Here is a 27537-nt window from a genome sequence, read left to right on the forward strand (position 1 = left end):
CCTTGTCATTTTTAGCTCACTTTGAATATTAAATTGACCTTTTATATTTTGAGTCCATGCTTCCATAGTCAATTTTAACATCAAATGAATGTGTCCTTTAAATTTTCTAATGTCTCAAAAAGGGGGCATTACAACTATCAGGTTCTCATATTGGTGAAAGCTCTCTATGGCTTGAAGCAGCCCCCTAGGGCATGGTACATAAAATTGATAAGTACTTGACTGATTAAGGCTTCAAGAGGAGTTCTTCAAGCTCAAATTTGTATATCAAGATTATTGACAGTGACATCATCTTTCTGGTTATTTATGTGGATGATTTGATCATCACTGACAGTTCAACATCTTTGATTCAGGGAATCAAACATAATTTATGCCAGTCTTTTGATATGATGGATCTTGGGCTCAAGCATTATTGATGAGGTGTTGAGGTTTGGAAATAGTCTTTTGGTATATTCATCTCTCAGTCCAGATATGCCAGGGTTCTGTTAGACAAATTCTGTATGCAAGATTGCAAGTCTCTACACCCATGGAGAAAAGTCTCAAGTTATCAGCGAAGTTTGATTCTCCTTTTGTTGATGATACTACATATAGGCAACTAGTAGGCAGCCTCATCTACCTCTCTGCAACTAGGCCTGATATCAACTTTGTAGTTAGCTACATGTCACACTTTATGACAGCTCCCAAGGTTGATCATTGGATGGCAGCAAAGCGTGTGTTTCGTTATATAAATGACCCTTTAGATTATGAGCTTCTTTACTCTCGAAGTTCTAATCTTAGACTCAGTGAGTTTACAGATTTAGATTGGGCAAGCTTTGTTGACGATAACAAGTCAACTTGTGGATATGTGTTCAGTTTGGGATCAGGTGTTGTCACATGGATCAGTAAGAAGCAACAGGTAGTTTCTCTCTCCTCTACAAAGGGACAGTCAAGGTAGGTTGTGAAGCTGTTTGGCTTCGTTGGAGGCTTGGGGATATGCAGATGTCACTAGTAGGATTGACCACTTTGTTTGTTAATAACGAAGGCGTAATCAAGTTAGCACGAAATCCAGTCTTCCATGAACGAACCGAGCATGTGGATGTTCACTGTCACTACATATGACAGCTAGTTGAAGACGGGACAATAGACTTGCAGTATGTTCCTACCGCAGATCAGGCTGCAAACATTCTCACAAAGCCTCTTAGTCTTGATAAGTTTGTCAAATTCAAAGGACAACTTGGTGTTGTGGATAGATTAACCATTAAGGGACGATATTCCAATATTTTTAGTTAATGGTTATCTATTTGTAATCTATTGTAAATATTAGAATGTTTCTAATATTAGTTAGTTTGTAGTTATTTGTTAGCTTTCTTTAGCTTTCTTTTAGCTAGAATAGAATGTTTCTATTCTTTACGTTCATTTCCTAAGGAAACATAGTTTTATTCTTTTATATATATTGACCTCTTGGTCTTTGTTAATATCAAGCAATTATTTTACCAATCACTTCGTAATATATTCATCCATATAATGAAGGTAATATTACTTGAGTTTTTATAATGTTTTTAATTTAACTGGTTAGATCATGGTCATCCTTTGTACTAAGGCCAGTCTCCAAACAACCCCAAATTTTTTTCCTCTTGAGTGTGTGCAAATTTATTGAGTGCATGAGTTTGCATCCATTTTATTTTTGTTGTTCAATACCTTTTATTACAATTCTGACTTTTGAGTTTTGTAGGTTATTTGAAGTAAAGATCGAGATTTTTGCTAGATTATGAGTATTTTATGTTTCTATTCATACAAGATACAGTGCGCTAAATAGGATTTCACACTTGGAGTTGATGTTTTTTGCCAAGATGTTAGATTTGGACTAGATATTCCTTGTCATTTGGTTTTCCCTTTTTTGCAACTACAATATTCACTTTCTTTCTTCATAATTAGATATCATCACTAGTTTAGTTGGTGTAAGATATCTGAATGTGTTGTGAAATTGGCTCTGAAATGAACATAGTTTCATGTTTGTAGGGTCTGATTTACTCCACTACACATTCACTAATACCTTCTTCAGGACTATAATTAGGTGCATCTACTTCAAGCTTACGAGCATGGCCAACTTCGTCTATGAGCACAAGAGGTGAAGGAGAAACATCCTCTACACATAAAAGTCATCCTTTGAAACCTTCAAACACCAATTTGGGATCAAAACTTTATGTTAAAGAGAAGATGATTTCTCTGTCACAAATGTCTACATGCATTGCGAGAAAGTATGCTTTTTTATCTTCAAGAGGACTCTTCTTTGGACATAATATTCCTTGATGGTCTTCAGTCTTGTAGATGAAAACTTGAAATTCTGATTTGATAAAAGGAAGGCTTTCAACAAATTCAACACCATGTCTTAGTTCTATTAATCATCCACACTAACACAAAATTTTTTAGCTTCTCCATCATCTGGTATCAAGTGACTTGTGCATGCAGATTCACCATCAATGAGAGCATCCAAACTTGGAGAGAGCAAGTGATTTTTCCCATTGGTCTCTTGTTCAATAACTTGCAAAAATCGGAGCAAGGAAGGAATGACTTCATGAGGTTGAAATCACATACTGTGATAGACGCTCTTCAAGGAATCCACATTCAACAGATTCTTCTTAACTGTGTGACAATAGGAATCTTCTTCATCTTCATCCCTAACATCTTCTATAGAAGCGACATATGATTGTCTTTGTTGGAGCTAGAACTATTGAATGTTCTCGAGATCGCTGCAAATGTAATAACACTGCCATAATTTTTGGTATGTGTGTTCCAAAGGCAGCTCTCCTCATATTAATAAGCATAAGCCATGAATAGACATGTCTATTTGTTAATAAATAATTTTTATGGTAATAAATATAACCATAGTTATATATATTAGTATTATATTATTTTATCTCATATAATAACAAAAACACACACACATATAACTATATCTCATAGATATTATATATAGGTTTATCCAGTTGAATCTATTACACATCAACACTCCCTCTTAGCTAGGGAGGATAAACACATGGCCATATATTACCTCAGTATAAGAATATCTTTGATCAGAAGATATTCAACATTTTGATATCACGAGTATTGGTCTTCCAGAATATCAACATATGATATTCATTAATTACTCAAATAGGGTTTTGATATCACATCTGATATCAAGAGTATTGGTCTCTCAGAATATCGACATCCTATATTCACCAAGTACTCAACTAAGGTGTGATATCACATCCGATATCATGAGTATTGGTCTCCCAAAATATCATACGATATTCACCAAGAACTCAAAATAAGGTTTGATAACACATCTGACATCAAGAGTATTGGCTTCCTAGAATATCAATGATATTCACAAAATACTCTTAAGTAATGGTCTTTCAGAATGTTGAGATGCAAGACAATGACCATTTACTCAATTTATTTGATCTCATAATACAAGTTATTGAAAGATCGTCACCTTACAACAACTTCTCCAAATACAAGTGATGATCGTTTGGAAGTCGTCACTTCCTCATGATGTACACAAGAGGTACGCCCATTAAAATCACATGGTCACGATATATGAATGAATTACGGTGCTCTTGACAACAACAATTTATTGATCACTGGATAATCCATCTCATCGTGGTTTACTCCCTCTGAATCAATATGACCAAAATCACCAAAGGTTGACTAAATCATATTCCCTATCTCGCTCCCTCTCTTTCAAGGTTGCCCATAATGAAATGTCAAGCTCCCTCTAAATCTCAATCTTCCTCTGCTTGCAATAACATTCTCAAAGGAAAAGATCATAGCTCATATAGTTCACATAGAAATACAAATAAGAAGAGAGAATAATATAGATAAATGTCTAAGTGAAATATATACTTTGAACATATATGCATATATTCCATCTTCTATATATACTTTAATCTATATTTCAACATATTATTTATTTATATATATAGAATCACATTCATAATATCAATTGACTATTATGAACTAAAAATCTATCTATAACTATAAATAATTGCTTATCACCTCAATTATTTAATTCCTAAATAGATGCCTATATATTTAGGAATCAAAATGTAAAAGGAACATACCTTTACATTAGGTAACCAATCATCCTTTTGATATTCCTTAATCTTTATTCTAATTGTGAATATCTTTGTTAAATTGCTCAACATTTAAAGATTATTATATATACCCCCTATTATTTGTTGATCTTCTCTTTTCACCCATCGAGTGATAGTTAGTTATAAATCCTGTAAGATTTTGTGGGGTCTACGTGTAAGTACACGTAGTAGCTGAGTTAGCGAATGAAGAGTTGTCTTTTCCTTGTTTAAATCTCCCCTCACCCGGGTGTCAGAAGGTAACAAGAACAATATTTTTGATGCCACTTTTAAGCACCTTGAATTATATAAATTTCAACTTTACTCTGATGTACGTTATCTTCATTGGGTGCTTTCCAACGTGAATGTCTTTCCCATGTGGCTGAAGATTGGTCCAAACATAATTTATATTGCCTCCTTATCATATCCCCGTGACATCCATTTGGTGAGTGACGGGTCCATGCTTAGGGTTACGGGTCATATTACTAAACAAGTACTCAGTAACCACTAGAACATGAACTCGTAGGAGCAGTGAAAAAGTAAAAACAACATAGATTGAGGCAACATGTTGTGCTGTTGTGATTGATTTATTGTCTTTTCTAATTATTAATATGTAGCAGACCATTGATTTTTACTAATAATGAAATTTGCTACCAAACACAATTTGTCAAGAAGTGACTTTAAACATATCCTTTTCATGCACCAAGTTCGTATTAAGGCTCTTTCCACGCTGGCATTCATTATCAATTATTCTCCCTTTTATATGCGATGTCTTATCTTTCTTTTCATGGTCATAGTGATAGCATACTGTTTTTCTTCCACATTCCTCTACACATTTAAGGAGCCTCCTTGTCTTATAGATGAATCAAGTATTTGGCCATTCAATATATTATATATTTAACAGGGAAACTTGTCATTGGACGTGGATGACACCAATGATAAAGGGTACGTTTGTATCGAGTCAGCGCAAATCTTCCAATATGCAATCAGTTTTGGTTATTATTTGATCCATGCTTGTGGTGGGTTCAAGTAACTTTGGCCACTTATACTTCACGTGACCTTTGACAATGTAGAAACTTCTCACCCACCCTTCTAGCTCTCTGATTAGAGTAACATTGATCATGTCATCGATTGCCTCATTAACATAAGGATCTACGATGATCTAAAAATTCTTCTCTTAACCATTGTTTTGGAATCTGCTCGAGATCAACAAGACTTGTGCACAATCTCCTGAAGCGGTGGTCCATCATAAGAAAGCATGATCTCTATCATTCATACTTTTCTTTTAATGCACAGTAAATTAATTCACCTGCGAATCACATATTTATTGCTATGAACACATCGATGCTAAATATTAATTCCAAAGTATTTGATGTTCAGAAGTTCAAATCCTATCATTGGTTGTGCTTGAACTTGGCTCCGATACCATGTTGAATTTTCTCGGGGTCGTTGCAAATGTAATAGCACTGCCATTATTTTTGGTATGTGTGTTCCAAAGGCAGCTCTCCTTATATTAATAAGCATAAGCCATGAATAATGTCCCTATTTGTTAATAAATAGTTAATATTATAATAAATATAACCATAGTTATATATATTATTATTATATTAATTTATCTCATATAATAATAAAAATGCGCGCGCACACACATATATATGTCATAGATAATTATATAAAGGTTTATCCAACTGAAGCTACCACACATCAACAAGAACATGCTTCAAGAATCAAATTAAATAGTGTAACCAACCTCCATTATAGGGAAGGCATCTTTAGATTTTTGAGAAAATGCAGCCCCAAAACTTTGATTCAATTTCCCTAGCAGAGACCCCCAAAAATCTGTTATTAAATGCATTTCTCCTTCCAAGATAACCTTTGAAAATGAGCCAATATGGCCAGAATGAAAGACAAACATAATACTAACAGTTGGAGAAATTGCTTATGCAAGTAGAAATATTCTTCTAAATTTTAGAGGGATAGAGATCTAATTTGGGGGTATGCTTTTAACCAGAAAGTTCGAAAGGTGAACTAACATCTAAGCATAGGCTTTTGCAAATGCAAATATATGTTAGAAGTAAAAGGAAAAAAGGACGAATGATATAAAGATTATCTAATGTATAATGACGAGAATGATTAAGAAACAAACAATGACTCTTTTAGATGATATGAACCAACTACATGATTCAAATATTATATAATCCACACACCCATTGTCTGACATAACCTATAATAAAAATCAATGAGTGATCACAAAACACAAAGGAAAATGACAATGTAAAAGAAATATAAGGAAAACTAAGATTCAGAAAATCCCATTTATTTTACTTGATAAAATTAGAGAGTTCAATGGCTCTGTAATGTTCCAATCCTGCATAAGGCAAAATTTTACTATATCCGTTCTTGTCAAGTGGCCAGAGGGTGTGGTACAGAGAGGGTATGGCGTCTGAGATGGCCATACACTGCAATTGGTATTGGCCATTCGGTGTAGACTGGTCGTACAGTGCAACTGAACTAGCTGTAGGATGTTTGGGTTAAGGTCGTATGAGAGGTATAGAGGTGGTTGTACGGTAGGTAGGATGGTGGCCATACAATATCAAAAACAACTTGTATGGTTGAATGAGGGGAGTCTTTCGTGATGAGGTGGGGTATAGAATGAAGGAACTCGGGGGGGATTGGTTGTACAGTAGGGTAAAGTTGCAGAACGGAAAGATGCACTTCGTGCTGTGGGAAGTGGATGGTGTACGGATGGAGGGGGAACACTCAGTCATGCAATCATAAACTTATAGACCCAAATTCATCAGATAAAGCCAAACAAGAATGGAGATTGAACATATATAATCTTCAATTAATATTTTCCACAAGATAGTGCTCTGATTTACCAGATCCGAGCAAAGTATTACAGGCGACGGAATAGGGTGAGGGTTGAATTTCACCGAAACCGGAATAGCCAAGTAGGGAAGATCTTTCACTTCTGAAATGGCGAACAACAAAGAATCCCAATGAGAATTCGTAGTACAAAGAAATAATCCAAATCACACATGCCAACAACTACCTACAAGCCGCGCTTAAATACTCATCGGAGAAACCTTTTTGAGGGTGTACAAAGATAGCCAATAGCTACACCTACCAACGGAAACAAAATAAAAATGGGTTTGAGATATACTAAATCATTCGACCCATTAACAAAGGTTTGACTAAATATTTATTTAATGACGGGAACATTACAATCCTTCCGTCCCAAAATTTGCTTTTCCTCAAGCAAATGCAAATTCGATGCTTGGAAACCTTTTGTAATCAACTTCTTCAATTTCGAGTTAGGTACCAAGTAGACCTTATTGCCATAGTAAATGATATCATCAATAACTTTGTATCTTTCATCATTTATATAGCCATCCATCAACTGACATGCAAAATGGTTCTTGGAGTACTCGACCAATAGATGGGCCTGCCAATTATCCAGAGAATGGGGCAAGGTGTTGATTGTTATATTTTTACTTGCAGCGGCTGGGATCTCATCATGTTTAAAAATGGCCTCCATCTTCTTGATTGTGACTTCCCTTGATCCTTTATTTGACATTCCTTTTAGCAGCACCTTCTTGCCATCCGTCTCAAATGAATAGTCCATCATCTTGCAACTTTGGGTGTACTGGCCAAGGGTCTCCATCCACTGGATGTCCAATATAATATCAGTATTAACTAAATTTATGACAAAGAAAATTTCTTTCAAGGTATAGTTTCCCATGGAAATTTTTAGTCATGGGATCACATGAGTGCAAGGTAACAAGGTTCCTCTGGCAACCTTAACCTCAAATCCTCCGTGCTCTACGACATGCAAGCCCTCACTAGTGACCAAAGATGAATTGATGAAATTTGAGTGTGGCACCACTATCAATCATGATTGTGATTCATTTCCATGAAGTATGCCATGAACCCTGAAGATACTACTTCTTGCCATTGTAGTGAGGGTGGCAATGAAACCCCCTTTTTGTATTAGGGCACTTAGTCTCTAATGCTGGTTACTTTCTATGTTAGTCACTATTGGTACTTGTCCTTCATCATCATCAGGAAACACCTCAATATAATGAATCTTTCCCTTCCCAAGGTAGTAATGACCTGATCCCCATGGTTCCTTGCACCTGAAACAAAGCTTTTTCCTCTAGAGCTCTTGCCTTGAGTCTTCGTCCAACGGAGGTTTTTTTTAAATTGGCTCCTTGTCTTTGTCTTCTTGTAGGGACAGCATTGGTGTAGGTACGTGAGTTTTGGAGGAAGATGCGGCCATGTCATGTACCTTCTTAATAGTCTCATTGAGTGCGCACGGGTTGAACCCTTTGATCCAGCCTCTCAAAGGCTCTTTTAGCCCATCCATGAATAACATGATTCAACGTCTTTTAGATATGTCTGTGACTAATACTGACAACCTTTGGAGCTCAGTAATGTAATTCTCTACCGTACTTGTTTGCTTTAGCTAAGCTAGATCTTTGAAGTTTAGTTCAGGATCCTTCCCATTGAAACGGTCAATGAGTCTCTCAGTGTACTCAACATAAGATGTTACCTAGTTGCAGCCAAGAGTAACCAATCCATGGTGCCACCATTTTTGCGCCACTCCTTCTAGATGAAGTGTTGCAAACTTGATTGCTTCCTCTTCGGGCATCGGGTTGAGTTGGATTTAGGTGTCTGCCTTTAGAACCCATGCCTATGCAATGATGGCTCTAGATCCATCAAATGGTGATAAGTTTACATTACCGATCTTTCTCCTGAGATCATCATTAAAATAACCTTGATTTTCCCTACCTGAATATCTCATTCTTAGATCAGCATAGTCTGTAAGATATATCATTTTCCATATTTGCGTTCCTCCAATCTTCGCGAAGTTTTTCGTGCATTTCCTAAAAAGTGGGCTTTCTTTCTTTATGTGGTGCTTTCATTCTTGGAAGGAAGATGGGTATCGAGGGTTGAGAGCAAGAGGGTTGAAAGTTATTCCTTCCCGAAACAGAGTCGTCGCTATGCCCATTTTGTTCTCTTGTTGTCTTTCTCTTGGCTAATTTTTGTAGTGTCTTGCATAGGCCTTTGGGTTTCACTGATTTGCATTTGATTTTTGCTTAGCTCTCTTAAAAGATTTATGAGTTTTGTCGTAGGATCCTGATGATTTGTCATTCTACCACCAAGGTTATTTTGCCTTCTCCGTTTGGTGTAAACTTGCATTCACTTCCATAGTTTGGCATAATAACTAGGCTTGATACCACCGTAATGTTCCAATCTTGCAGAAGACAAAATTTTACTATATTCGTTCTTGTCAAGTGTCCGGAGGGTGTGGTACGGAGAGGGTATGGCGTCTGAGATGGCTATAGACTACAATTGGTATTGGCTATACAATGCAACTGAACTGGTCGCAAGATGTCTAGGTTGAGGTCGTACGGGAGGTATAGAGGTGGTTGTATGGTATCTAGGCAGAGGTTGTACGGTAGGTAGGATGGTGACCGTACGATATCAAAAACAAGTTATAGGGTGGGATGAGGGGAGTCTTCGGTGATGAGCTGGGGTACAAAATGAAGGCAAAGTCATCCATACAATAGGAAGGAGGAAGTCAGGGGGATTGGCTATATAGTAGGGTAAAGTTATAGTATGGAAAGATGCACTTCGTGCTTTGGGAAGTGGATGGTGTGTAGATGGAGGGGGGATGCTCAATCATGCAATCATAAACTTATAGACCTGAATTCATCAAATAAAACCAAACAAGAATGGAGATTGAACACATATAATCTTCAACTAATATTGGTCACAAGATAGTGCTTCGATGTGCCAAATCCGAGCAAAGTATTACAGGTGTTAGAATAGGGTGAGGGTTGAATCCCACTGAAACTGAAATAGCCAAGTATGGAAGATCTTTCACTTCCGAAATGGCGAACAACGGAGAATCCCAATGGGAATTCGCAGTACAAAGAAATAATCCAAATCACACATGCCAACAACTACCTACAAGCCATGCTTAAATACCCATCATGGAAACCTTTCCGAGGGTGTACAAAGATAGTCAAAGACTACACCTACCTATAGAAACAAAATAAAAATGGGTTTGAGATATGCTAAATCAATCGGCCCATTAACAAAGGTTTGATCAAATATTCATTTAATGACGAGATCATTACAAGCTCTCATCCATTGTACAAGAAAACATGTCAAAAGAAAAGCACTAGTGCCTCTCCTCTATCCTCAAAACTGAATGTAATGCCCTATTCTAATCAATTTGCACTCATGCCTCAAAGGAAAGGGAGATTACCTTTTTTCTATTATCTCATTGCATATTAAAATAAATTCACTCAATCTACCTTTTTGAGTTTCCATAATTGCTTTTGTAACTGTCCCCTATTTTAAAATTGAATCCCTTCTTTGAGGAAATAAAACTTCCCTTGAGTCTTTTCAGTTTCAATGTAGCTAGCTATTTACATATAGGAGTTTTGTAAAGTTATAAAATGAATTACGAAGAACTCTTGTGCTTATAAAGTTTAACTAGTTAGTGAACAGATTTGTCCTTCGAAAAGAAATGCAAATAATGACTTGATATGCCCGAAAAGAAGAACAAAACATACTAACAGTTGGACGAGTTGTCATGGATTGATAACTCTCCTTTGAATTGAGAGGTACAACTCCCTCTTAAAAAGATTTACAATGAATAAAATGATTGGTTATGTCTTTTACCTGAAGACACAAAGGTTTTCATTACTTGAACTTGAAATCCGAACCTCGAACCATGTGCACCTTCTGTTGGTAGTGGGCTAACATCCCTTGTAGGCTTTGGGACACGATTTAACCACCTGTTGTGGTTCTATAAGACTAGCGGTTGTATCCAACATTGAAAGGTCGATCTTTTGGTCAACAACAACCTTGTCCTTTCTAACAATTGGTATCAAAGCTTGGTCACAGGTTCAAATCGTGCAAGCCATGGCTAGTGATGCTGGGAGGGGGATTTTTGGCAGTGGGCCAGCATCCCTCGCAGGGTTTGGGATATGGTTTAGTCACCTCCTATGGTTCTATAAGACTAATGGTTGTATCGAGCATTGAAAGGTCGATCTTTTGGTGCAACGACAACCTTGTCCTTTCTAACACCTTCGACCTTGAACTTGAACTTTGAAGCTTTGACTTTGATTCTGAGAACTCAGACCTGAACTGTGAATCTGAACTTTGCTTGTACATTTCAATCTTTGAATGTCTAACCACTGAACTTGAACTTTTGAGGTTCAAGTTCAGGTTCAAAACGACCTTAGAACATTGATTCTTCTTGGATTAAACCTCACAAAGGTGACATTAGTAACAAAAACCAATCGAGATTCTTTTTAATGGGGTTGATTTTGAAGTTTAAAATGTGGATGCTAAACCATACTTACAGGTGGCTCTAATTGGGGATGTGGGCCATGAGGGACATGAAGAATCCGACAATCTCAGTGTCTAGCCATTGGGAAACAGAGGAATAGGGTAGGAAACAATGAGGAGTTGCTTGCAAAGAGAGCAAGGGGAACACCAAAAGCACCTAAACTACTAGCAACTAAAACAAACCAACTACGCTAAACACCACCAAAAGCTCAGAGAGCAACAAGATATTTACAAGTATATATAGGTGAGAAGAACTCACCATAAGAATCATGGCTGAGGAGGACTTACACGAAGCCATTTACTGGCTATGAGAAGAAAGATCCTTTTTCGAACAGTGAATTGCATCGGCATGGCGCAACCCAACACCATCTTCATTTGGAAAACTCTCCATCTTGGTAACTCAAATTGACCATCTGGAGGAATCTTATTAACTAATCACCACACCCAAAGAGCCACTTCTCATCATAAAATTATGAGTTTTCCTGGGTCTTTTGCAAAGAACTTTCAAGCCCCTTCCCAACAACCCACAAAAACAAAACTTGCTCAAATATTTCCAAAGTGGGCATTATATCATTTTCAATATATATATTCTTGGGATCAGCACAAGTAAGAGGTTTTTGAGAATTCAAAACACCCTCAAAATAGAAGTGAGCTTCTTCAAGCATAGGGTCAATCTTGGCCAGGATAAATTTATCATCCTATGCTGCTAACAAGTTTGAAAACTCTTATCTAAAACAGAGAAATTGGAAGGGCTTATACCTGGAGTTTCCATAAGAGCAATTTCTTCTTTGTTGGCTAAGAGAAAGTTGGGCAGAACTTTTTCCCTGTGAGGCAATATATTTGCTGAAATCTCCAATGGTCCTTCAGACTGTATTACTTTGAAGACTAGAAGCTCTCCCTGTTGTATACTTGCTTCAGCATTCTCTATTCCAAGAGGGAAAAAAATAATCCTTCTCACCCAAAGGTGATTCCTGTGCTTGGAAAAGAGGGTCTTCTCTAATAGTGACATCCTCACGAAACCTTGTTGGTAGGTATAATAGGTTAAGCTCACTCCGAGTCACCTTATCCTCTAGCCCTTCAAATTTTGTTTCTGTTTCACTCACTAATCTATCAACTAGTTTGAGAATGTTTCCATCACCTGGGCATGTGAGAGGTCCTCCCTGTTGGAAACTGTTGTTGTCATGAATGAGTGTGATTACTTCTGATTTCTGAAGATTGCCCATTTGGGATCTAGTTTTACGCTGCAAATCAGCATTTGAGCCTCTCAAGCACCTCATAGGTGCGTACAAGTCTTCTTGTTCCTCTAGTATTTTAGGTTGTGGCCATTTTTCTCGAGATGGTGGGTAATGAAATAAAAAGGTTTCATATTCTACCTCTCCATCAACTTGAAGGATGCCTTTGGTTTCTTCGCCATGAATCTTTCCTTTGTCATGCTGATCGGTCATACTTTCCTGATCAACACTAATGACTGAAACTGAATTAGGAACTTCAAAAGAAAAAGATTTAAATACTAAATAAGAGGTATCCATTGGTAAGCTTGCATTCAACTTATTTTCACGGATCTCTTCCTCTATAGGAGGCACACCTAGACGATTCGTTAGATCACTTGATTGAGAAATATGTTCAACATTACTCTTAGTGCACAAACAACAACCTTTTTCCATATCAAAGGAATTATTCTCAGTGGATGTGGGCTTTTGAAAATTCTCATCATCGTACTCAACATGTAGATGATATACTCCAGACACATTATTGGTACTGTTTTCAATCACAAGAGGCATTAGCAAATCCTCTGCACTAAAAACTGTCTTATTTTGACAAATAGGGGCAGGAGGTGCTGGTTTCATTGTTTTGAGAACAAGCCTTTTTGGTTCAGGTTTTACCTCTGGATGATACTACTGTTCATAGAGACAATTTCCTTCCTGCAAAGGTTTATCACATTTTACTCCACCAATGATCATATCATCATCCAATAGTGTACCATGAACCAAAGGTTCTCTGCTGTACACTTTCTCTCTTCCTGTCTTATAACAACCATCCACTGAGGACTTAAAGTTATCACATATAAGCTCATCTTTTAATTTCAAATCCAAACCTGAGGCTTTTGTGATATCGTTTTGTTGAAACCAATTGGATGACAAAAAATCATCCTCAATTCTAACAACTTCTTGCTTATCAATTTTAAAATCACATACCTTGCTCCTTTTGAGATGGAATCTGACCTTTGGATGCAATTCTGCAATAAAGATTGACAACAACTTAGCTTGGCTGGGCTGGTCAACTTGTGGAATCTTTGTCAAAGTTCGGTTGAATCTATCCACAAAGTTTCTTATCTCATCTTCTCCTTTTTGAATCTTGAAAAGTTGGTATAATAGGATGCTCACATTGACTACAGGTTTAAATCTCGCAAGGAATTTATTTTCTAGCACACTCCAACTAGTGATGCACCCACCTTTCAAATGCTGAAACCAGATAGTGGCATCACCAACAAGGGATCTAACAAATAGACGAACATACACATCCTCCTCTAAGACACCAAGAATCGCATAGGCTGGGTTGAATGCTCAAATGTGGCTGTTAGGATCTTGATCACCTTCTTTGACAAACTCAGGAAAGTATCTTTTTGATCCGGCAAGCATGATCATGTAATGAGACAAACCAAAGGACCAAAATGTAGCTGCCATGATTGAGTTGCAATCAAGGCCATGTTTACATTGGACTTCTTTTAGCAAATAGAATCAAAGTCACCAACCTCCATCCTCAGAGAGGTACCTTTAGATATCCAAGGAAAGAAAGAACTGGAACTTCGCTTTCTCTCCCCAGTAGAGTCGCCAAAAATCTGTTAGTGAACATATTTGTCCTTTGGAAAGAAATGTAAATAATGACTCAATATGCCTGAAAAGAAGAATAAAAAGTACTAACAATTGGACGAGTTATCATGGATTGATAACTCTCCTCTGAATTGAGAGGTACAGCTCCCTCTTAAAAAGATTTACAATGAATTAAATGACTAATTATGTCTTTTACCTGAAGACAAAGGTTTTTTAACATTCGCTGATCACTATGGGACGAATGTGACTATGAAGATTAAAACTAGAAGATGAAAGAAAAACTAGAAGATGAAAGAAAAACTAGAAAATAGCCATAAGACTATCTACGAAGTCTTTCACATCACATAAGAAGTTAAAGGAATAGCATGATCTGTTCTATAAATTGCAAATTTATCAGCCAACTGACTTATAAATACACTCATACTTGACATGATGTCACAGGATTGTATTCCAGAATGAGAAAGAAACAATCACATGATCGGTTTCAATCAGAAAATAAATGTTTGGACCTTAGGATCCAACATACAAATATTCATCTTTATTTTAAAAAAAACATGACAAAACAACTACAAAATCGTTATGCCCCTGCTCATACAGTCAAGTTGCAGAAAACAAATCCCCTTATCCTCTGTTACAATCAGAATGTATCCTTCCCCTTGGCAGCCTCAGGACTTCCCCAGAAAAAGAAGAACCCTCTACCACTGCTCTCTTATAGCTTTAATACTTGCCAATTCCCCCAATATTTCAGTTACCCAAATAACTGATTCTTGAAAACAGACTTCTCAAATTATCAAACTTCTCCATTATCTCTTCCATAATGAGGAGTCGCCACATTTTATTTATGGATACTCTCGAGAATATAACTTAGCCCTTTTAAGGAAGCTCATCATTCTACATCTTCAAGATGAAATGTAGAGTATTTAAATAAATGGATGATCTTTTATCGGGTATCTCAATGTCCCTACTTTGTTATGTCTACTTTAGTTAGATATATAAAATCAATTGACAAATGTCAACTGTTGAGCATCACACATTCTCTATTGGATGGGTGGCATGATAAACACTCTGTGTCAGTTGAGAAGATTACTTTAACCCACATGATTGATCTTGTTGCTGTTGTACACATGAAGACATGATAATCATTAAGATATTGTCTTCGACAATTCCCATTAAGGTGTTTTGCGCAAAGACACCTGTCTTTATACTATGTCATAGGTAAGGCATGGTGTGAATAGCTCTTCCACCATATGCTCTAAATGCATATGCCCGAGTTCCATTAACAATTGTGTAATGTAACTCCATGTGGCTCAGGAATTAGCGCTCTAAAATGTTTGATCTTTTCCGCTGGCACCCAATATCTTTCTCATTCATCATAGTTGTATACAACTATCGAGATCTTCAACCCATTTCATGAAGGTTTGGAATATTTCAATCCCAAATACCGTGCTCCTTCTATAAAGAAGAGTCCTCCATTTTATGGTAGTGTAATCAGGTCGTCGATGGGACTATCAGAACTTTCCAATCTTTTGACATGGGCTATCCTGTCTTATGTTATCGAAGCCTTCCAAATTCTGTGTGATATGATGCTTGGTTTGCCACTGCAATCAAGAGATGATGCTCATAGTTGCTCACTTCTCCAAACAAGGCAACTAATGACTGCTAAAGTTCTGGAAATATGGGCACAAATGCGATTCCATCCATTTCTCTCATGTTGCATGGGCTTAACACTTTTGATCCACAAAATGAACTTCACCATGTCTCCTTAGGGACTCTCTAGCTGCATCGTGCTGTTTATTGTGGATCACGGGTTGCCTCATTTCTCTTGGCATCATACTCCATCGGGTCCCTCAAACATGTGATCATCGACACATGAAGCCAAAGTGTTGTTTCAATCACGATTTTGGCGTGCCCTCTAAATTTAATGGTTTAGGAACTCGTGCTTTGGATTGCTCGATATCAATTCAGACTGAGATATGTGATCACCGGTTTTCCTTACTATTGTCCATAATTTGTAGTAAATCCTTTCAACTATCAAAGGCTGAACATTGACAGTGTCATAAAACTTGGGCATCCTTGCTCTTTGAAACGAGCATCAAAAGCATCCCGCACGATGGTGATCAAACTCAAAATGCTAGTTTTTCATGCCTTTGTATTTTAGTGCTCGGCACATGCATTATCAGGTTTCACATTAAAGTGAGGCTTTAACATCACTGTTCTTTCACATTTCAGATTGCAGAGTTTGATTGTTGAGGGTTTCAATCAAAACATAGCCATTCTGTTCAATGTATCTTCTACATTATTTTAAATGAACATCAAAACTTTTAACCTATTTGGCTAAATCAACCGCATCCACGGTATTTAGGAACTAAGAAAAGCTTCTTTAATCTTCATTTTATCATTGTCAATATGTGTTTCAAGAGACATTTGTTTCAACTGATCCTGGATGCCCGATATGATACATGAGGATGTGGCTTGTTGTCATTTATCATGCTCCATTTGGTATATCATCAATTTGGGGATCTTGAATGATTGCATTTTTCCTTGAATCAAAAACCATTAAGGTCATATGAACTGAAAAGCACCATCTGAATCACTTTGAACCCAGATGTGCTGAAACCAAAACATTAAACCATACCACCAAATTGGCTGGCTGATTGCAGCTTCATTTCTTGAGTTTGCATTTTTATGAACATCACATCTGAACTTTGCACTTCAAACCTGAACTCCTGAGCCAATGAATCTGCATTTCTTCTGAACCAGTGAAACTGCATCTGAAACTGTATTTCAAGCCTGACAATGGTGGACCTCTGAAATTGAAACTTGAACTTTAACTCTGCAAACTCGAACTCGAACTCGAACTTGAACTTGAAATCCAAACCTCGAACCATGTGCACCTTCAACCTTGAACTTGAACCTTGAAGCTCTGACTTTGATTCTGGGAACTCAAACCTGAACTGTGAATCTGAACTTTGCATGTACATTTCAATCTTTGAACTTTAAACCACTGAACTTGAACTTTTGAGGTTCAAGTTCAGGTTCACCTTAGAACACTGATTCTTCTTGGATCAAACCTCGCAAAGGCAGTGTTCGTTTTAATGGGGTTGATTTTGAAGTTTAAAATGTGGATGCTAAAGCATGCTTACATAACTCAATAATGAATTAAAACATAAGGCTTTGTGCATAATGGTGAAAGGATATTTCTGCATGGCTGAAGGATAAGAACTTTCACATGCAGTCATTACATTGCTACCTCCTTTTTATGTCAACCCATTTCCTCTTGCACATATGTCAGGATCATTTTCCCTACCATAGCAAAATTTCATATGCCACGATCATCCTCCAATCTTATGGTTATTGCCTCTTTTCTTAATGTGACACCTTACTAATGTTCAGTAATAGCTTTGTTTTGCAACTGAACCTTTGCACTTCTATTTCTATTTTTTCGATGCTTGATATGACCATGAATAGTAGCTTTTTTGTCCTGAGCTGTTGAGATTAGAGCTTTAGAAATGTCCTTTTCCATGTATATATTAACTTGGAATTTAAGTTATTTAACATAGGAAGTGCATAGGCGTTGTTTACCCACAGCCATAGTCTCATTTGATGTAATTTCAGGCACATTGATTCCCATTATTACTATTCCTATTATTCTAAGTGTGATCAAGTCCATGAACATATATATTGCTAATCGGATCATATTCAAATTGATTAATGACACAACCCTTGTCTTCCACTAAATGTGGTGTAGCTTGTCCCTTGTCTGTCTTCACTGTATTGCGTATATGGGTTGTCATACTTCATTTGGTGGTTCCAGTGTTACTCCCTGTTGAGTCAAAATATATTAGAGTTGCTTCTTCTCTGGGGTATCTTTTCAGCATAAGTATGTGCATTTGCAATTCGTGGCAAAAAAATGTTCAGTTAACAGATGTAGTTCACCCACCTTCACTGAAAGATCTACTGCCTGTGTTTGCATTGCAATTTTCTGAGTGGAGAGTCAATTATGTTTTGTGTTCAATGGCCTTGTGCTTCCTTTATTTACTTCAAGTCTGTTGATGTGTCTTCACTGCGAGGATTACTTTCGGATAACGGAGGAGTGGACTCTGTACAGCTTAAACATTCATCACCTTCTATTTGATCATTTTCTTTTCTAGTCCAGTACATTAGATTAATTTATTAAGACCAAGAGACATCTAGAACATTTGGCTAGGATAGACAGCACAAAGAATGTTGTTGTGAGCCATGTAGTAACACCTTTGTGATTGGCTCTTCAATCTCAACCATCGGAGGCACCGTCGTTTTCATTTATTCTTATTTTAGCTTCTTAAGTGATGTTGGCAGCTGCTTCAAATGCTACTAAATACAATCACAATTGCTTCCTTTTGAAGATTTCATCCTTGCTTGGTGGTGCCTGCCATGAGTTCACGGAGAGGTTTCTTATAATGCTTCAAATACATTTCCTTTCTGCATTTCAATTTAGCTGGCCAGACGTTGTAACAGGGAATGGAGCAGTATCACTGGGGCAGAATTGAACAATAATGAGTCCAAGAAGAAATGTTGGAGGCCGACATAGAAAATGGAACAAGAAGAATAAAAATGGGCTCAAGAAGAATTGTCAGAGGCGAACATTCAAATTGGAGCTATGACAATGCTTTGTCTTCAACATTTCAACTCGCTTGGTCAGAGTCTGTCAACTGAGGTAAAACTTGAATATTTTGGCTGCAAACTCTTCAATACTGCACTTAGTCTTCTTTTTGTTGTAAGGTGTGCGCCCTTTGTTTCCATGAGCTGTGCAGCATAATGTTTGGGTTTTCTACATAGCTCAACCGCTTTCCATGCTTTATAAGTTCAGTGGTTGTATACGACACTAACAGTTCAATCTTATGGTGCATTGACAACAATTGGTATCAGAGTCTAGGTCACAGGTTCAAACCCTGCACTGGGTAGGTGTATTTTTGCAAGGTGTACACCTTTGGTCTGCTTGTGTTGTACTGCATGAGGCTTGGGTTTGCTACATGACCTAATCGCCTCTTGTGTTCTATAAATATAGTAGTTGTGTCAGACATTAGCAGGATGATCTTTTTGGTGCAACGACAATCAACATTTTTCTCCTTCTTTCTAAGAGGCGCGTCGGGGAGTGATGTCAGAGATGGAACTCGAACAGGACTTATCAAACTTAAGGTTCATCCAATCAGCACCAGCTTGAGGGAATTCCATATGGCTTGTAGAGTCCAACAGATGTTCAGGAATTGACCAAAAACTCTAACTTAAGGACTTCACAAACTTCACTCATTGAAATAAAAAAGGACTAGACTTGGCCAAAATTCAAACAAGGGGTGAAATCTTGGGTAACATTAATTGTCAAAGTCTGCAACATCAAAAATTCAATTTGAAGAGATATAGAAATAACACAGGCTATAGATAAACCTATTTCTAATGTCATTAGATAATAAATCTAATGTCATTAATCTTACCTATTTCTAACAAATGATTAAATTTCCTAATCGAAAAGATTCAAGAACAACTCTCAAAGGAAGAAAAATGAAATCCTAAACAAAAAAAAGCACCACCATTGAAGAACTGCGCATATTTTCATGGCAACCAAAAGTTCCAAAAGTCTAGATACTAATAATGACTGGAGAAGATAACTATATATATTTATAGAGGGAGAGATAACTGCTCTGATGGTTCAAGTCTAATCTTTGACAGGTTCATACTCTTCCCTATTTACATTAATAAAAACAAAATATGAACTTACTATATACCATAATACTGTTTATATTTCTCTCTTTACTTATAGTTTGCTGGCAATATCAACTGGAATATGCAGCAGATGTTACCTGCCTGTCATACTATATGCATTATTGTAATGAAATGCTCTAACGCTTTGTGAATCCTAATAGTTTTCTATGAATTTTGCACCCTTCAGATTCGAGCAAGTTGCCAGATTGCGTTCTGTGTGGTGGTTTCACATATGGCAACGTTTCAAGTGCACTATATTGTCTCCCAATACACACTACACAGTTTCGTTTATCATTATAATCGATCAAGAAGATTTTTGGAACCCCTATGATGTTAAGACTCCTTTCATCTTCTCAGTTGAAGTGGCCGATGGAAATCGAATGGAATCTGCTCGATTTTTGGATGATTTAGAAAAATCAGTTGAAAGGTTGAATATGACTCCTCTCTCACAGGATGAGAATGGGTGGCTAGAATTTGTTGCTGGCGAATTCTTCGTAGAAGAGGAGTCTCCCAATGGAGGGGCAAAAGAGATTGAGTTTTCCATGAAAAACATAGATGGCTTCCACAAAAGTGGTATTTGGGTTGAGGGTGTTAAGATCGCACCTAAGCATTAGCTGTGTGCAGAATATGCCTTCACAATTGGGTATCTGCAATTATCTTAGCTGTGTTGTGATTTCATTTTACATGCATCATTTTTCGCTTTCTGCTTTAAACAACGTAAATTGCATTGTATATGTGGTTTCGACAGTCATAAGGGTTTCCTTTTGGGAGATGGAAAAAACTGTTCTTCCTCACTGCCGTTTTTACCAGTAGCGTTTTAAACTTAAATGTGTTTAAAAATTAGGGAATGGGAACTTATCTTCTAGAGAGAAGATAATTAGAACAAGTGTCACGCAATGGCTTAGTACTTGTCTTTAATAGTACTAGTTTTAATTTTATTATATAAGTGGAATAATAATTTTTTGTTTCACAATATCTCTAATTAATAAAAATTGAATGGAATGAAATGGACTCAATTAAGAATAGTAATAAGTAATTAGACTAAACATTTAAAATCTTTTTAAAACAAATTTATTTCAATGTATTTATTTATAATTGTTAATTTTTTTTTATAATAGTTAAAATATGAAAGATCAAAATATTCATTATATTATTATAATATATGGTTTTCTATCTTAAAATTTATATACAATTATTAAAGTTTTAAAATAGAAATTTAACCTACAACAAATGTGCGAAAACATGTGCTCTGAACAAACATTATATTATAAAAAAATGCAATCTTAAAATATAAAAATCTAAACCTACTTACACTAAAAAAAATTTAAAAATGAATTACGTTCACCTTAATAAAAAAACAACTATACAATATAAGAGCTAAATGAGTTCACCCAATCAAATCTTAGAAAAATATTTTAAAAAAATTGTAAAGTTAAAAATCTTGCATTATGAAACAAATTAGTTTGAAAAAAAAAGTTAAAATCAATTAATTCTGTTGCGTACAAACTATAAAAAATTGTAAAGTTAAAAATCTTGCATCTATGAAACAAATTAGTTTGAAAACAAAAGTTAAAATCAATTAATTCTGCTGCGTACAAACCATAAAATTTAATCACTAGTTAAAGTGTAAAATTCAAAATGTGTCACAATAGTACTTAGCCTATCGACTAGTAATTGGTATAAAATGTAATAATGATAAAGATATGAGTAATTGTGAGAGAAAAAAATGTTAGTAAGGTGTTTTCTATTTGAAGAAAGAGTAAGGTGTTATTATTTGAAAATATTTTTTTGATGGCATGTGATAACAAGTGATTCTAAATGACTTGATAGTGATTTAATAATAATTACAGTATCCACATATTATTTCAAAGTTTTGATGGAGAATCAATAAATTTGACTAATTAGAAATGAGCTTTCGTAAATATGGAATCAACATAGATGTTAATAATTCAAATAAAAAATTTGATAACAAATTTGAATTTATGATTGAAAAAATTATTGGTCAAAAACTAAAATTTTGTTTATAAAATTAGATAAGAATTTAAATTTACAAACATGACAAATCAATTAAAATCACATATCATTGTTATTTATTTAATATACTAAAGAAAACATAATTTTAAAGAGAGGATGCAAGCGCTAGAGGAGAGGGTCAGACTTTTGTCAAAGTTCACCATCAAGGTGACACATGCGGCAGCCACTACCTTGCACTTGCTGAAGGGCAAGCAAGAGGAGGATTTGACTCAGGAGGACCTCAAGATACTTTTCGATTTCCTGGCAGAAGATTGGACGAACATCCTTCTCAAAGGGAAGGCTGAAAAGAAGCCCAATTAGGGTCTACTCCTCTTTGTTTTATGTGTTTGTTGGTTTAAATGCTTAGTCAGTTTAAAGGTTGTTTTGCCTTTCTTTCTTTTAAGTAGTATTATTATAGGTTATCCTAGTAGGATGCTTGGTAGATTTTATTTTCATACTCATTCGAATGATGTTTTTGTTTTGATAAGCCATAGTAGGGGGTAATCTTTTGTTTGGATGGTAATTTGCTGGTTGTAGGCAAGGGCCAACCCCCTTGTTTTGGCTGCTTTATTATTCAAAAGCATAACTTTAAAGTTAAATATTTGTATATATTTTAAATAAAGGTAGAAAAGGATTTATAGATGAGAGAAAAATGTATTTAATAAAAGTATTAAAATAGGAATGGCGAGAGTGCGGGATGCGGTTGGCTATGGAGGTTGGGGGCAACGGTCTTTTGGTTTTGATGAAGGAAACTACAGGAGAAACGATGGCTCCAAGTTTGGTTTTCGCCAGCATGAGGGTTGGGGTTACGGGCAACAATATGGATCTAAATGGCATTTCAATAGATATGCTGGGATTCATAGGCAGAAGCCCTACTTTCAAAATAAGATGCAGTTTCAGCCTCCTCAACGGGGATGGAAGAGAGGGAATGAGTGGAATAGGAGAAATCTACCTCAGGGAAATAAGTCGGTTTAGAGGAAATTTGACAGATTTGATTTCACAAGGATTGCTCATAAATTCTATAAACCCAAAATGCAATAAGAGCAAAGTGAAAAATTGAAGGATATTTGTAGTGCCTCTCCCATTTGACTTTTGTAAGTCGTCCTGATGGATGCAACCTTGATGATCTTTTGTTGTGAAGGGATCATGATTGTGACCCTGAGTGGTCTACACCGTTGAGGTGTTTGGATTTATGCTTCTTTATCAGTTACGTTGATTATGCTTTTGACTGATCTATGAGATTATGATGTGATTGTTGGTTCACTAAGGTTTGTGCCAGTGGTTACCAGGATCGATGTGGTATCATGAGGTTGTTCCGTGATTACCATGAGATGTGTGCAGAGATTGCACTATGTTCTTTTACCATGCTACATTGGACTAGGTTCCTGTAGCAGTGGTTAGTCATGTTTATGATTGAGTTTGCTTATGTGTTTTAAATGCCCTTTTTATGCAGAGTAATCAATCATTATTAAATGCTTAAGTAATTAGAATTGATTATTCTTGTTGGATTCTTTGGTTATGTGCTGCGGACATTTACCTTGTTATATTTCTGATTAGAGAGATATTTGTTACTCATGTGATGTTTTACATTTGAGAGGACCCGAGGGTCAGATGTTCACTTTGATTCCAGTATCATAGATGTTATACTACTATGTTGTTCAGTTAATCATATTGATGATGATGCCATTTTGAGATGACAGTGTGTTTTATGATGTTATCTGGTTATCTGGTATTTGGACATACCTCTGATTTTGTTATGTGATGGATTTAATGCTATGGTTATTTACTTCATTCCTGCGTTGTTATGCTTTATACGAACGTGAGTGATGGAAATAGATTATTTTAATATAATTAAATAAATGGTTAAATTAGGTGATTTAATACATTTATTGCTTCAGCTATGTTATTATATGCAATTGCACTTGATCGTGTTGTTTAGTGTGCAGGATTATATCCCTGGCAGTGGCACATGGAGTTAGTGATTCAGCCATTCATATTTTACCAATGTCGTCTTTGTATGGTTGACGTATCCTTAATTAAATGTTTAATTTAAACCTTTCGGTGATTATTAAATCCGAACTCATTTGCATTATGTGATTAGACCAGTAAGCGTTTCTGTGCATTTTTGAGGTTCGCATTGTCGCGAAAGTTGTTGAAGAGATTTATGTGTTTTTGGGTTTTCGGGCTTTTTATTTGATTTATTTTAATTTCTGGCAGCTTTGCCATAGATGAATTCCTATTTATAGGAATAGCTTGTTTTCGTTTGGGTCGATTCAGGGTTTAATTGGATTGGCTGGTTAAATGCCCTAATCGATTATTCACCTGAAAAGTGAATAAATATCCAAAAAGGAATTTAATTCCTCACTTCTCACTTTCAAATTGGAAAGTTGGAGAGTAAAACCCAAAATCCTCTTCACGAGGATTTACTGTTTTGTTCGTTGTGGGAGCTACGGGCGTGGGATCGTTGCGAGGTTGGGCTCGTTGGATCTAGCTCGGGGAAACCTTGGGTTGCCGCGATTTTCAGCTACTTCTGCGAGATATTTATTTTATGGTTCAGATTCCCGTTTTGCCCTTTTGGCTGTGAGGTAGGGCTTTCCCGTTTTATTGTTTCTGCTTCGTTTCCGCTTCTGTTTTTGGTAGCCGTTTGTTCGGAGGCTGAGAACTAGTGTTCCCCTCCATTTTTGTATGCTAGTTCTACCCGGTTGGGCGGGTATGAACATTTCTCTATTTTTTGAGATGAGGGTTTGGGATTTTGCACCGTTATGTTGGCCGTTTTTCCATACGGTGTCCGTTTTCATTTATTTTTGAAATTTTGGAATTTTTGAACCCAAAGGCCAAATGGGTTTTAATTTTGTAGTTTTCCAAATTTTTGGGGTTTTTACCTCGTTTTGCGTGCTGCCTTGTTTTCTCAGGTTTTCTTGGCACATTGTGGTTTGTGGACCTAGATGATCCGTTTGGATATCAGTCAAACCACTTTTGTACCTTTTTGTTGCATTGGGATGCGTGTTGCATCCGTACTCTCGATGTTGTGTTCGGTTGAGTGATTTTATACCTGTTATGGTTTCTTTTGGACCTTTGCTTTTGTCTCATGAGCACTAGGATTCGTGTAGAATCCATACTCTCGGATTGAGGCCGGTTGAGTGATTTCATGGTGTATGATTTTATTGGCTTTGGGATTCGTGTAGAATCCATCCTTCATGTGTTGCTTTCAGTGGGGTGTTTTCCTTGCATTATGTTCTCATTCCTGTCCTTGTGTTATGATCTTCGTGATGGTGGTGCGCCACACACGAGTACGTGCACGTACATTTGTTGGGTGACTTGCGAGGCCCAATCTTCTGTGGATTTATCGGAAGTTATGATCATTGGGGTTGGGATGGGAGTATGCATGCCCACGGGCACTTGTCGTAGGATGAGCATGGGTAGGGTAGGGTAGCATCTGGAGGGGGCTTCTATCTCGCAGCCCGACGATCATGGCGTCATGGGTTGGCAGAGGAAGCTTATAAGTGATAATTAAATAAATGTGTGATTGTTAATAAAACTTAAGATAAGTAAAATGTGTGAGCACCCGATTAAGTTTGAGGACACAATGTGTGAGCACCCGTTTAAGTTTGAGGACACACGATCCAAGCTTGGGCTTTTTGATGCCAAGCGACTCTCCAGGATGTCAGCCCCTACATAGTAGCCTATTGAGTGTCTGATCAGGACCTTTACTCCTTGCATTGTCTTAGGTTCTTGGTTCAGCCATCATACCGTCTGGCGTGAGTGTTAGCCTTGGATGTTGTGCTTTATGTGTGTTTGTGGTTGGATCATTATCTCCACTAGCATGGCGGGTGTGGACCTACGGGTGCCACGTGGTTGGGAGGCATAGCTACCTTCACCACTGCTAGGGATCGGTGTACAGAGACGATCTTTTGTCCTAGTGCGACTGTTGCTAGATGTCTTCACTTGGTACTTCGGGTTCCGGAGTATGCTTTCTTGTGATTTATGCTTTCATTGGGATGCTTGTATATCATGTTTGGATGATGTCATTTTATTTGGCGCATTCCCTTATTATGATGTTTAGCATATGATTAGATGATGTGATTTGCTTTAGTAGTATATCTGTTGCTTACTGCTGTTTAGCATGTGATAGGTGATGTTATCTACTGTAGGATTATCTTATGCTTTACTACTAACATGTTAGATTTCCTTATGCTTATATTGTTGCATGTTTTAGTAGTGACATCCCTATTATGACAGTATTGACGATCTGGTCGGTGGCTTGGGATGTTACGCACGGGGGATGGCTAGGACCCACGATGGTCTTATGATGCTATTGACGGTTGGGAGGAACCGCGTACTTAGTTTGGTTGTTTTGTTCCTGAGATGTATTTCTGTTAATTGCGATGTTGCTTTTGTTCTCCGCAATGTTTATTCAGTGTGTTCTATGCTGCTGTAGTTTAGATGGTTTGATGTTCTTCATTCCGTGTGTTGTTGCACTTGAGTGTTCATTCCTCGAGCCTTTGTGGATCCAGTACTCTCCGGTGTGGAGGTTCTTTTGTTGGTTTTTCCCCGTTTTTGAGTTTTGGAAGTGTTTTTGGTTTTGTATGGGCGACATTTGTTCAGCATTGTGCGACACTGATAAAGTATCGCACACCCATACAAAGAATGTCGTACGACACTGATAAAGTGTCGCACGCATTACTGGAGAAGTGTCGTACGACACTGGAAGAGTGTTGCACGACTTTATGAGAAATGTCGCGCGATACTTTTCCAGTATCGCACGCCTTCTTGAGAAGTGTCGCACTCAGTAAGGGAGAAGTGTCGCCCTCCCTTAGTAAAAAGTGTCGCATGGTTTTTGTGAAAAACCTGCGCGTGCCATCAGCGGGCACTTTTCTTCGTGATCCGATCTTTTTGAGAGTTGATCTGGATACCCTTTTGGGCGTTCTTCGAGCCCATGTTGTTGCATTTTGAATTCTGTCGGTTTCTCTTGAAATCGAGTTTTCGTGTTTTTGTTTTAGTCTCTTGGGGTCTAAAATATATTTATAAGTTGACGTATATTTAATTTCTTATACTTAAGATACATTTTAATATATGCGACAAATCGTTTGAGATAGGTTTCAAACCTCTCGGAGATAAGTTATGGATTGTTGGAAATTTCAGGGCTTCAGAAATCCAGACTTAGCCAATTTTCAGGGCTTCAGGATTTTAGGCTTAGCCAAATTTCGGGATTCTGCATTTTACCCCAGCTTGGTGTTTTGTTGGTGAGTGGTCATTTCTTGTGCCCTCATCTTCTTGTGGTGGTTGTTGGCTTTCATTTGGGTGTGTCATTTGGGTAGTGGCATTCAGAGATTCGTTGGTTGCCGGGATTGTGTTGAAGTCTTCCGTTGTGATCTTTGTGATCCCTGTATGATGTTGTCTTGTGCATTCATACTTGTAAAAAAAAAATATCTTGGCTTGATTTGAATCCTTGTTTCCAAGGATCTCCGAGCGGGGCATTACATCTGGTATCAGAG

At 37.0% G+C, this 27537-nt stretch overlaps 1 protein-coding gene across 1 annotated transcript in view; it reads left to right on the plus strand.

Moving 5' to 3' along the window:
* The window catches only part of LOC149561547 (F-box protein At2g02240-like), an 81119-nt gene extending 60123 nt beyond the window's left edge, over window positions 1-20996 (plus strand). The window contains exon 3 of the mRNA XM_089825181.1: window positions 20217-20996. Coding sequence (XP_089681307.1) covers window positions 20217-20643 — 427 coding nt within the window. The 3' untranslated portion in view covers window positions 20644-20996. The remainder of the gene's footprint in view (window positions 1-20216) is intronic.
* The last annotated feature ends 6541 nt before the right edge of the window (window positions 20997-27537 follow it).

The sequence above is a fragment of the Cupressus sempervirens genome, chromosome 4, assembly GCF_028749045.1.
Source record: "Cupressus sempervirens isolate cs-2001-9-10 chromosome 4, ASM2874904v1, whole genome shotgun sequence".
Lineage (NCBI taxonomy): Eukaryota > Viridiplantae > Streptophyta > Pinopsida > Cupressales > Cupressaceae > Cupressus > Cupressus sempervirens.